A 12,661-nucleotide genomic window follows, 5' to 3' on the forward strand; every position below is an offset into this window, starting at 1 on the left:
TATTTTTTATCTAAAAATGTTGTCAACCTGGATTCAGTTCCCTCTTTTGCCTACTAAGATTCAAATTTCCATTCCTAACCTCTCAGTTATATTGATACAGAAGTAGTAGAAAGTAATGTGCAAAAAAAAGTTCTTTAAGAGATTAGTGGTATAACATTAACATTTAAAATTTGAGAGAGATATTTTGACAAGTAACATGCTGTGAATCAGATTTTTGTTGCTGAAAGATTGTCAGCAAGGTTTCATCTTTCCTGTGTATATTTTGAAAAGCCAAGAGAATCAGATCTTGTTTCATAAGCCTACAGAGGCATGATTTTAACCTGTGCATGGAGGAAAATGAAGTTAACTGCCCACGGAGCGTGGCCACATTATTTCCTGTGATTAACTCCAGTTGGCTTAAGAGCAGAATTTCTAAGCAGAACTTCAGGATATAGAAAAACAACAGTAGGAGATGAATATGTAAGTAACAGATATTCTGTTTCCATGGAATTATGGTGAAAGAAGACAAATAAATACATTTTACATAGAATTATCATTGTTGCAAATAGAGGATTCTGTGTATTGTAAGGCAGCAGAGAAAAAGATTATGGTAAATACTTCTTAGGGGTTCAGGTGTGACATCATGCATGTACACTACCATTGGCATGATATTGCCAGCTTTTGTGCAATAGCAACATTTGAAACACCCATACCGCTTAAGGGGAGTGGTTTTATTATATATTAATTAAGAAGTGGTGTTTTCTTCCCTAGATACTATATGCAAAAAAGTCATCAAGGACAAGGGTTTGGAGGATTAGTAATTAAGTTTTTATATAATATGACATGTTACTCTTATAATCCCATGAAAAGCAGTGATTCTTGTAAAATCTGTCTAACTTGGTAATAAATTACTATATTTTGGTGTATATGAGAAAGGTTTAGGTCCGTTGCCCAAAGCTCTGTGTAATAAAATTGAAAAGCTGAAACTTCAGAATTTACTGTAGTAAGACACACCTTTGAACCAAATATTTGGAATAGACTCCACCTGATGCTTTTTTGCTTGTGTTTACTGTTAGAAATGTATTTTTGTTGTGGCTAAAGGGACAAAAGTAGAGATTCAGCATTAGTATCCTGGTGACAACCCCAAGAGACAGCTCCTTGCACTCCTGCCACATCACCAATACTTTGACAGTTTATCTAAGTTCTTTAAAATCTGTATTTAAGATTTTACAACAGTTCTTACTAAGCTCTTCTGGTGCTTTGCTAACGTTGAAAGGCTTTTACTGTTATGGAACCTTAGTCCTTTTTTTTTTTCTCTGCTTATTAAACTACACACAGTGTTTATAGAGGAAGAGAAGGAAGAATTATAAAAATAAGCAGGTTATTTCAAACAAATAGTAGATTTTGATTATTACGTTTCCCATACTAAAGCCACAGTATCAAAGTGGCCTACAGATAGATTTACAGATAGATTGAATGCAGATCTGTATGGAGATGAAAAGCATCTGGTAGCACTGTGTTGTTGTCATGAGATGAAAGCTTCACTGTAGCTAAGTTTATATTCATGTTGTACCAATTAGCAATTTCAGTGTTAATATTTTACAAATTGGCAAATGATCATGAAGCTTATATTTTGAGCAGGTAAAAATGTCTTGCTTTGTTCTTGATGAGTTTGTTAGCACTCTTCTTGAAATTTGACTGGGTAAACAGAAAAAAACACTCTAAACATTCTTAAATAGCATTTTAAGTTCTAGTGCAGTTTATGGACTTAAGACAAAATCACTTATCAACAGGTGTGATCATCACCGAATACCTTACTTAAGGAAGTATTTCCACAATGTGAACAATAAACTCTGTGCTGAAGAAAATACTTTTGAGAAGACATCTAATAATGCTCAGTATCCCAAATTCTAAACTTTGTTCTGCAATGAAAAGTCTTTCTTCAGTTGTTGATCTGATAATCTGAGCTGTCTCTTTACCTTCCTGGATTCCTGTATCTTCTTCTCATCCTTGTAGAATCTTCCTGTTCTCTTTCAAAAGGAAACTGACAAAGTACAACCTCACCTTCCCCTTTTTTTCTTATCTTTTACCTGCTCGCCCTCAAATTCTCTGCTTTCTTCCTTATCACAGACACAGAAATTATACTTTGGTTTGTGTCATTTAACGCTGTTTTTACCTAGTAACAGCAGTCTGTCTTCTGATCTGTTTGACACCTCACTGCCTCATTTTTCATCTTAATATCTCACTTCTATATTAGGATTTTCCAGTTCATAACTGAAAAGCAGAGTGTTTTCCAAAAAACTTTTGGGTCAGCATGAAACAACACTGGCTGGCATCTTTTAATGTGAAAGGGAAAATAAAATATTGTTCAGATTGTTTCTTCACTGAATTATTTGTTTTGTTTTAATGTCTTTAAGCTTCTGTCACCACAGCATTTTGTAGGAAATAGATTCAGAAGTTTATTATACACTAAGGATTAAACAACATACTTTTGTTTGTTTCAAACCTGACACCTGTCTCAAAACAAAAGGCAAAATATTTTGGTTTAGGAAATACTGTAGCAAAACATTTAAATTAGACCCTCTCTCCAGGTTTTCATCAAGTCTACATGACCAGTTCTTACTGTACGACAGTTCTAAAAGTATAGCTGCTTAGTTGCATTTCCATCCGCTTACAGATGTGAAGCATCACCCAGGTCTTCTCATCCCGCCATTCAGCTGGTGAGATCCTTTTCTTTGGCCTTGACAAACATAGTCTTGTCCTTCTCATATCCACTCCAGATTCTGCTCTAAAGGAATGATATTTCTAGCCTATCCTTATGTAACTTTGTAATGCCACACTTGTTTCATTTTTCAGTTGTTTCCCCCTTCTCTACTATATCACACAGAAGCTACTTGTCTTCCCTTTCAAGGTATGTCAGCACTCATTCCCACTCAGTCAGCACTCCTTTACTATTTACTATTTCTAGCATTCTAAATGTTACTCTGATACTCATAATAACCAGTTTAACTCTGCCATAAACTGATTTAGACTGAGTTCCTATTACATCATTAAACTATATAAAAAGTCACAATTAGGAAGAAGAGTATCATCACCTTCCTTCAGTACAGGTGTCAAAGCCCTTTGAAGGTTTGAGGGGGAGCATCATATTTTTTTTTGTGGTCTTTCAGCATAATCACAATCAAATTTGAGATCTAAACTTTGAACAGTATCGGCTTGACTGTGGTTAAAACCCCCCCCCAAATAATATGAATAAGTACCATAGGGATAATGTCTTATGATTTTAAATGTCTGGAAAACTTAAGTAATAGCTGTAGTTTTGACAGGCTAAGGCACTGAAGGGTGCAGCGTACTGTCACTGCTGAATCAAGCCATCTTTCTTTTAAACTTCCCATTTTCTATTCTACTGTTGAAGAATCAAAATGTTCCTCCTTTGTGAGTGCCAAGAATTAGGGAATTAATGTATACTTGTAATTGATTTTCAGCAGTTTACAATTTGCAACCCATTTAAAATTTATTCTTGGAATTAGATAAAAAACTTTTGGAGAAATAAGCAGAGATTTAAAATTGAGAATTTGCAGTTTGAGGGATGGAGGTCAAGGAATTTTGTTGAAGTCCTTTACTAGTAAGAATACATTTGATAGCAACAGTGAACATTATTAGGCAGGAACTGGATTGCTACTTGAAACTTCTCTCCAAATTCTTGGAAATCTTCTATTGAGAAGAACTACTTAAAATTTCAATATGAAGGATATTATTGTAGGTTTATAATTTCTTCTTGTAGGTATCATATCTTTTATAATTTGAGATTTTGTAATGTATTTGAGCTTTTTATGTCAGATTAAGTTACTTGCTTTTAAAGTTAACTTTTATCTTGATGAGCATTTTTGCTATTTAGGTTTTAGGACTGATCTTGCACCCATGTCAGCTGTTGCTGGAAATGATAGAGACATTTGGAATCTGGAAGAGTCGGCTTCCCAAAATCATCATGACTTCTTGAAAGGGTGCTGCCAGATTCCCAAATGAGTCAAGCCATATTTGAAAATTCTGTGGATCCAATTTACATCTTTTCTGGGAGAATTAGAAAGGGATGTACTGATAATTCAAAAGTCTTTTCTTGCCTACAAAGCAAATTGCCATGCCATTGGCCAGATTCCATCTAGTTTCTAGTTTTCAGTGATACAACTCTGTGTACCAGTGCATGAAAGCAAGAAATGAAAGTAGGAACAACTATGGTGTGTTTAGCATGGTACTGTAAAGAAAGTTTGGGGTTATTTTTAAGGCAAATAATGAGACGTTAAAATGATAAAAAATAATGTTAGAAGCTCCTATCAAAGATGTAATGTGAGAATGATTGAATGCATGAGAGATCTGGATTTTTTGGAAGCTTGCAAAGTGGAAATTAAAGCATCACTTTTGTGTTAGGATGGAATTCTTACTTTCCCACTCAAGACAAAAGGTCTATTGCAATTCTGTAGCCCTGAATCAATTAAATTCCTTACAAGCTCATTTATTCTAGACAGAGTGCATTTTTCTATTTGCATGTGTTCTGTTATTTTGCTACTCATAAATTCTCAGTCTACAGAATAACCTTTACAAAGGATGAATAAGGATTTACTGTATTTTATTGTCTTCGAAGTTCCACTAGTGTTTTCTGGTTTTGGAAAGTAAAAGATACAAGGTTTAAGTTCTCCAGGATACTGACAAATAATGTTACAGGTCTTGGCTTAGCAATTAAAGTAAATAGGGACCATAAAGGCTGCTCTTCATCTTCTGTTATTATTTCTGCTGAATTACGAGGCAACAGAAACACAAATTTAAGAATTATTTTAATTCCAGACCACTTCAGTCTTTGTTACCTCTAACATGTGTGAACTGAGTATATATTAAGAAAATACATTTCTTATTGGGTGATTGAATGTAACTTCTGTTATTGTAAGTTGCTTTCCTAATTTTCTATGCATTATTCTAAAAATTGACTTCATGGTAACATCCTTCCATAAAATACATAGAACTATCTGTTTTATAGGGTTGCGACTCTCAAATGAGCATGTCAGAAGTGTCCTGCAGTGAAAGTACCTCCTCTTGTCAGTCTTTGGTACATGGCTCGGCTCCAGAAATCCTCATTGGCCTCCTTTATAATGCTACAACTGGAAGATTATCAGCAGAAGTGATAAAAGGCAGCCACTTCAAAAACTTGGCAGCGAACAGACCACCCAGTGAGTGAAAATCTTTTTTCATCCTAATGCTTCTGTACTAGTCGGGCTCCTGGTAGCAAGGACTTCAATCCTATCATTTAGTCTTACCCAATCAAAATGAAATAGAGCAATCATCAACTAATCTGTTTCATGTTTTATATTTCTACTCAGTTGGGAAATAGCAAAAATCTAAAATTCAAAATATTAATTGTAAGTTGACAAGGCTGTTTTAATTTTTCATGATGACTGACTAATAAATTACCTTTATCATAATGATTAATTGCTAAATTACTAATGCCTCACATCACAGGCCAAGAATAAAAAGTTAGTGTTAAAGAGAAAGTACATGCCAGCTAATATTAATATAAACACTCTGAACAGTTATTGCTGTTCCTAGAGGGGTTGATACTGCAGTGTTTAATTGCTTATGTGCCTGTGAGTATGTGGTAGTAATATATGTGACTTGGGAATGTCAGTGAAGACAACAGAGTGACAAATTGAGACCTTTGGCATATTCACTGTGCAGAAGGAATGTTCACCATCGAAAAGGACTTGGAACTGTGTGTTCAGGCATTTGTTCAAAAGTACATTGGTCTGAAATATCTGTGAACTTTATATACTTTTAAATTGGAGCCAGATGGAATGTCACACACAGAATGTTTTTACTCTCTAATTCTTTTATATAGCTTAAGAAGGTTCAATAATGAACTCTTTTTAAAATTACCTTTTTAAATATGAGTCTGGCTTACATAATTATAGCCAAACGTGCCTACCTGTTCCTCGTTCTGTTTCTTAATCCCCAGATTTGTATGGCACTTGCAGATTGTCTGGCACTACTAGTTTATGTAGCAGGCTGCCAACATTTTTTAAGTAGCTTGCACATCTTACTTTGTCTTCAGAGTTTGGGAAATAAGCCAAACAGTTTGAGACTGGTGCTTTCCTCTTTCTTTATTTATTCTATTCATTAATTACATTTGGCTCAGCCTTACTCTGCTTTGCTTTCTCTATACTTTTCACACTCATGGCACCAGACTTCAAGATGGCCAGAGAAGGAAGGCAAGAGAAGAATCCCTAATATTTTTATGTAGTTAGGTTAGTTTCTCCAGAGTCACCTATGTGGAGACAAAGCTTAGAAATAGGTGGGGAAAGCCAAGAAGGCCCGAGGACACTGGAGTGGGGAAAGGAGTGAATGGGAGAGAAGACCTGGAGAGAATGGACCATGTGTTATTCCCTTAGGCAGAACCAGTAGGTGGCTTATGCTTAGCTTTCTGGACTCTGGAGAAAGCGAAGCTTTTCTTAATATGTAGAATATGCAAGTTAGATGAGGGTTCAGTACTTGTTCTGAAGACAAATAGGTTCGTTCCCTGGTATGTTAATTTCCAAAATGTGCTCTGTGGGCCCATGCTGTCTAGCTAACATTTGTGTGTGTCATGGGTGTCAAAAACCTGTTTCAGATTGCAAGAAAGCGACATAAACCATGACATATAGCCCTGTAATACCATGTACTGTCTAATGGTTTTGGAGGGAAGATCTTACGTGTAACCTTTTGTCATCCCCTGAGCTGGATAGGGAGAGGTTTTGATATTCATTATAGTAATAATCCAGTTCTGTTCAGGAAAATGTGGGGTTGGAGATATATTGTTTCTGGAGAGCTGGAAAATAATGCACTTTCTGGGTCTGACAAGACTCTGTACAGAGTATTGTGGAATTCACATTTCTCCTGTGGACTGTTTTGTCCTGTCCCCCTCCCCTCTGGCAGTGGTAGCATCTTGTTGTAAACTCCTGGACCCAGGTGGATACCACTGCCATTTCCAAAGTGCCTGTCAAATACATCGTGGACACGTAACAGCCTCTCATTGTGCTATGATTTCCATAAAACGAAAACTAAGGTCCACAGGGATGATGTTGAAATGCTGTGATCACATTTGTTGTTTGGACCATCAGTGGTCCAAAATCCTGAGAAGTGCTTCAAAGTGCATGCACAGGTCAGTTTTCATTCAGGTCTTAGGAACTGTGACAGAAATGGAAGCAATTACTCTTAAAAATCCTTTCTGTAGTCCAGGGGTTGTGAACTTATGCAATTTTTGTGAAGTGCTTCTGCAGCAACTATGGATTGAGTCCTACATTTCTGCTTAGTGGTAGTATATGCTCCTCGGTTGCATGTTTATATGTTATATAGTAGCTCATTTAGCGACTGAGTACAGGCAAATAGGTCAAATACTGCCGGCAATAACAGTTAATGTTAGAATGTGTCTTCATTTCTTTGAATGGCAGTTAATACTTTGTCTAAGGAAAAGATGCTTCTTGGTATTCTTTAAAATTGTTGAAATAAGGTACAAGCTTTTGCACATCAAATGCATGTGTGTGTATGCATGCACACACACATTGAATCCATAAATACATGGATTTTAACAAGTGAGGTCTTCACATTTTAAAGAGACCCATAGTTGAATTGCAGATGTAAGCATCCCTCAGCTATTTTTGGAGATTAGATCAGAGTCATTCTCATACCCAAGTCCATCACTATTCAAGAATTGAAGTATTACAATCAAATATCTGTAAATATAAAAGCTAAGGGCAAAACAAGCTTAGTTTTCAGTTCAGTGATTTTTCATTTTATTGCTTTTAAAATACAAAATATAATTACTGTGTGCAGTTTTTCTTAATATGCTGGAGTTTGCATGAAAAAGCATTAGGTTTGATAAAAAGGATACAGTGATTTTTACCCAGTGTTCTATATCCCAATTGTTTGCATGATTCTTTCTATGTTGAGTGTGCTTTAGAACCCAATAGCTATTAGTGTGAAGAAAACCCATTATGTAAGCGGTGTAATTTTTGTTAAAGATTACACAAAAACTGCACAAAATTTTCATTTCATTAAATTTTACCCAACAATCCTTTTGTTCAATCCTTTTTCTAATCTATGCTGCTGAGGTTTGTGTTCTTCCACTCCAGTGAATAGTGTTTCTTCTTAAACTTTAACCTTTGATCCTCTCTCACCCAACTATTGACATCTGGTCATTATTTCTTTTACTGCTTTCCACCCCCTGTTGTCAGACGGACTGTTCTGTTGTCTAAAACACTTGATAGGTGGACAGGTTTATATAATCCGAGGTGAGTTCCTGTAGAAACTAATTGGATGTTGTCTTTTTCATGCAAAAGAAAACTTGCCAGCAGTAAAGCTGTCCACGGCTGTCTACCACATTGGTTTATAAAAGTATATGTTTATAATTTGTGGCACTCTCTAATGCAAAAGTTGCATTTATCTCTGATTATGGATGTTGGGATTTCAGTGTACCTGCAAAGTGAAAATACTAAAGTTATTTCTTTTACATAAACTCCAATTTTCTGATAATATTGTTAACATGGAACAAAGAACAAAACACCAGATTGTTTTATACAATTTTATATTTCTTAAAGTCAGTTAACTTCATTAAATGTGTCCTTCTGCAGGAGCATGGCTTGGTGCCCCTAGTTAAATGAAAATGCAGCTTTGTAAATAAGAGTTTATACTTACATACTAACACTCAGTGTGTGCTAGCTACATATACTTGCATCAGCTTCGTAAATGTCCTTCCTCAGAGCGCTGTGCGAGCTCTGTTTTAAACAACTGTCTTGGACTATGCAAAATCTTGTTTCTCTTTAAAAGCACATTAAAGGTATCCCTTCATGAATCTAGGAATTAAGAGGGTTTTTGTATTGTGTAAACTTCCACCTTTGAATGCACTTTGCTACGTTTTGGTCTTTAAAATCAGTAAGATTGAAAAGCCCAAGGTGAGAACCACATCCATGCAGAGATTATTCTATAGCATTTCATTCTGGCTGTTTTCATATCATCAGTGCATATCAATGTTATTTTTTTTCCTCTTCATTAGTTACCTTCATTCCACTTTGTTTATTCTTATTCTCTGAAAATCCAGTGGTATGCTTTACAGTGTTGTGGCTAGTTGGAGCTTGCTAAATGTTAACGCAATTTAATTTTGTTTAGAGCAAAAAAAGGGGGTCAATGGGAAGAGGATTATGAGGTATACCTTTAACTTAACCCATTTACATCGTACTGAAGCTGGTTAATTTGTTAGTGTGTCTGTAATAATTTGCTTACTTGTCATCTTTCCATGTGTCTAAACTAAGCTGTGTTCAGTCAGCCTGGTATACACCATATCCTTGTATCTTGTACATATCTCAGTCTCAAAACCTTTTGTTCTAAGGTATCTGACATACCAAAATATGATTTATTTTGTAGATACATATGTTAAGTTAACACTGCTGAACTCGATGGGGCAGGAGATGTCCAAGTGCAAAACTTCAATCCGCCGAGGACAGCCAAATCCAGTATACAAAGAAACCTTTGTTTTCCAAGTGGCACTGTTTCAGCTTTCAGATGTGACACTCATACTGTCTGTATATAATAAGCGCAGCATGAAACGAAAAGAGATGATAGGGTGGATTTCCTTAGGTCTCAACAGCTCAGGAGAAGATGAAATCAATCACTGGACTGAAATGAAAGAATCTAAAGGACAGCAAGTATGTAGATGGCATACTTTACTAGAATCGTAATGGACGGTATGAAGTGCAGTCGTGGTTTTAAGCAAGGTTGGTCTCTCAAGAAGATGATCATCTCTGGTTGTTCTCAACAGATTTGTTGTGGAAGTAAAAAACAAAAAACTGAGGTCAACATTCCATCGTAAAGAATGCACAACATGCAAAATGGTGGGATTTAATGTATAATCTTCACTTAGTGTCAGACACTTCCTTGGTGTCAGAGGAGCCTTGCTAGTACACAGATATGTTAGTGGTCCCTCCCCCATCCACCTGATGCTGTATTTGTTTTTCGTTTATTTTGTGGTTTTCAACTGAGAAACATTTTATGTAAAGTTCTCTAAATTAATGTAAGCTCCTCCTTGGGTACTTTTTGTATCGCTCTTATATTGTAGCTTCTGACCTGCCTGCATTCCAATTAAAGGTCAATAATTTGCACTTTGAGGAAAAGTTAATGACCTGTAGAGCAAAAAAAAAAAAAAAAAGAAAAAACCGCCAGTGGAGAACACTTAGTAATATAGCAAATATGGATATACTCTTGTTTTACACTCAATTTCTTTCCAGGAGCTTAGTACAAGTAATTTTTCTTTTTTTGATATGTAGCTGGTTTGAAAAAATACTAGCATTTGGACATCAGGTGAACTTTGGCATCAAACTAATGTTTCTTAAATCTGTGACAGAAACAAGCTCTCTATGGCATAAATTGGGTTTTTCCCTCTTGCCTGTACTTCTGCCTAATCAAAAGAGACCAGATCATTAGTTTGGTCCCTTCCAAATCTCCTTAGACAGGTTGTACTGTAAAACTATGTAACTTTCTGTTGAAAGCACTTCCTGTATTCATGTATTCCAATGTAGGAAACTCATAGAGCACGACTTTACTAAAACATATTTTCATTAAACAAATTGATATGGATTTCTTTAAAATGTCAGCAGTTGGAAGTTAGGTTGAAAGGATGTGAAGGAAGTGGCAGCAGTTTGAAATACTCTGAATGAATGCAAAATACTATGGCTTTGGTCAAAATAGGTGTCTGAGCTGTTTCAGGGATTACCATATGCTGGTTTTGCTGGAAGCAGAGAGCAGACCAGGAGTTTTTACCTTTCTTCTTGGAGAAGAGAACATGAGTAAGTTATTTTTCTAGTGATTTGCCAGCAACTGAATGAATGTTCACACCCAGAAAATAAGTTTGCTTCGCCTACATTCAGGTTGGGAAATAGCTTTGTAACAACACAGCTGAGAAGCCTCAGTATCACAAGGAAGTTTGCCATCAGATAAATACTCATGGCTTCCACAGAAATTAGGGAAATAACAGTGCTTCTGAGATTCCTATTTGTCAAAATACTTTGACTAGAATTGCAGTAGTTTGTTGACTGCTGAATCTAATTCCCATTACTGAAATTGTGGATTATTGAGAAAACATATTTTTAAAAAGCTTCCCAATTCCAATATTCCTTTTGCACCCAGGTTTCATTTAATTTTTGCTCTATAGAAAGCAAGCAGGATTTTTTTTTTCTTATAAATGATGTTGATGTCCTACTAATATGGGACCTCACTGACTGTTGTAGCACTTGGTGGGTAGAAAAATGAAGTTTGGGATTTTATTGAAAGAATTAGTGGTAGCCTAGAGCATCCTCATTAGGACAAATATTTTTCTCTTGAATTTCTTTATAAAACCTTTGAACAAGCCTGGCTTTAGGGTATAGACACAGTCAAGTACAGTGAGATTGGAGACAGTGAGTATACTATAATAAAGATATTTCACATGGTTCTCAAATTCTCACACTAAACAACTTAATGAAGTACTTTTTAAAGGATATTGTAATTCCACTTCATGGTTTATTTGGTGCCTTTTGAGGGGTTTATATGCAGAGCCAGGCTTTCAGCTTTTATTGATTTAAACATTTTAATACTTTTTTTTTTTACTGATATTGTGCTGCTGCTTCATTTAGAGAAGTTTTATTTACCAAATACAAATAATGCAAAAACTTTTATTTCAGCAATCTTGCAGTCATACAGTACACGTCTCAGTCCTCTTTGTTGCTGTTTGTGAAATGTAGAGTGTAGAATTTAATAAAAAAAAATCAACATTAATTTTATATGCATAAGGAAAGTGCTCAGATTTTCCCAATCCTTTTAGCTCACGATACAATAGAATCACTGATTTAGGAGCTATTCAAAAGCAATTTTTCAATGGCTGTGGAAGTATTTTTTACTCAGACTGTTTGTGGATATTTGGATGCTCTTTCCTGAAGCTGGAACTTGTCTCTTGATCGTTGTCTCTTTGTACAGATTTTGCTTTATAAAATAATGTACAGTATTTAACATCAAGAACTGAGCAAATTATTTCCAGCGGAGAATATGCTTAACATCACCACTGAACAAATGAAGAAGTCGGTTTGGAAGGTGCAGCAAATAACCTCTTGCAGAACCGAACTAAACTGTGTGATGACTTGAGTTTCTGTTTGCAGGTTGCTTTGTTTCAGTTTTACATCCAACCATTCAGATTTCTAAGATACTGAAATTTTAATTTAGATGCAGCAGAGATTTATAGTAGTCTGTGTTGGACCCATTTGGGAAGAGGAATCTCTTTCTAGATCACGTGACTTTTCCCAAGTATCCAGGTCCAGTCTGTACTTCACAGAAGGAGGTTTGGCTTACTTGAAGTTCTACTGTACAAAGACCAGGAATTGAATGTGTAAAGATTGGAAATGAATGTTTAATTCTGAGGCAGTAGAATATGCACTTGCTATGCAAAACCAGTCACACCAATAATTGGATTCACCCTGGGATTTTTCTGAATTTGTTATAGTATCAATAGCTGTCATGTTGTTTTTTCTTCCTAGTTCCCATTCCTATGATTTATTTGTAATGTTCTTCTTATTGTTTTATGCAAACATATACTTTTGTATTTGAAATCTCTCTTTAGATACTGGGGTTTTTAAACACT

General features: G+C 35.6%; 1 protein-coding gene across 2 annotated transcripts in view; it reads left to right on the plus strand.

Annotated features, from left to right (window-relative positions):
* The window catches only part of SYT14 (synaptotagmin XIV), a 57,805-nt gene extending 48,071 nt beyond the window's left edge, over positions 1 to 9,734 (plus strand). The window contains exons 5-7 of one of the 2 annotated variants that reach the window (XM_009876781.1): positions 5,009 to 5,198; positions 8,235 to 8,291; positions 9,421 to 9,734. In XM_009876781.1, coding sequence (XP_009875083.1) covers positions 5,009 to 5,198; positions 8,235 to 8,291; positions 9,421 to 9,734 — 561 coding nt within the window. The remainder of the gene's footprint in view (positions 1 to 5,008; positions 5,199 to 8,234; positions 8,292 to 9,420) is intronic. The other variant, XM_009876783.1, reaches the window with a different exon arrangement.
* The last annotated feature ends 2,927 nt before the right edge of the window (positions 9,735 to 12,661 follow it).

The sequence above is a fragment of the Apaloderma vittatum genome, unplaced genomic scaffold (assembly GCF_000703405.1).
Source record: "Apaloderma vittatum isolate BGI_N311 unplaced genomic scaffold, ASM70340v1 scaffold13859, whole genome shotgun sequence".
Lineage (NCBI taxonomy): Eukaryota > Metazoa > Chordata > Aves > Trogoniformes > Trogonidae > Apaloderma > Apaloderma vittatum.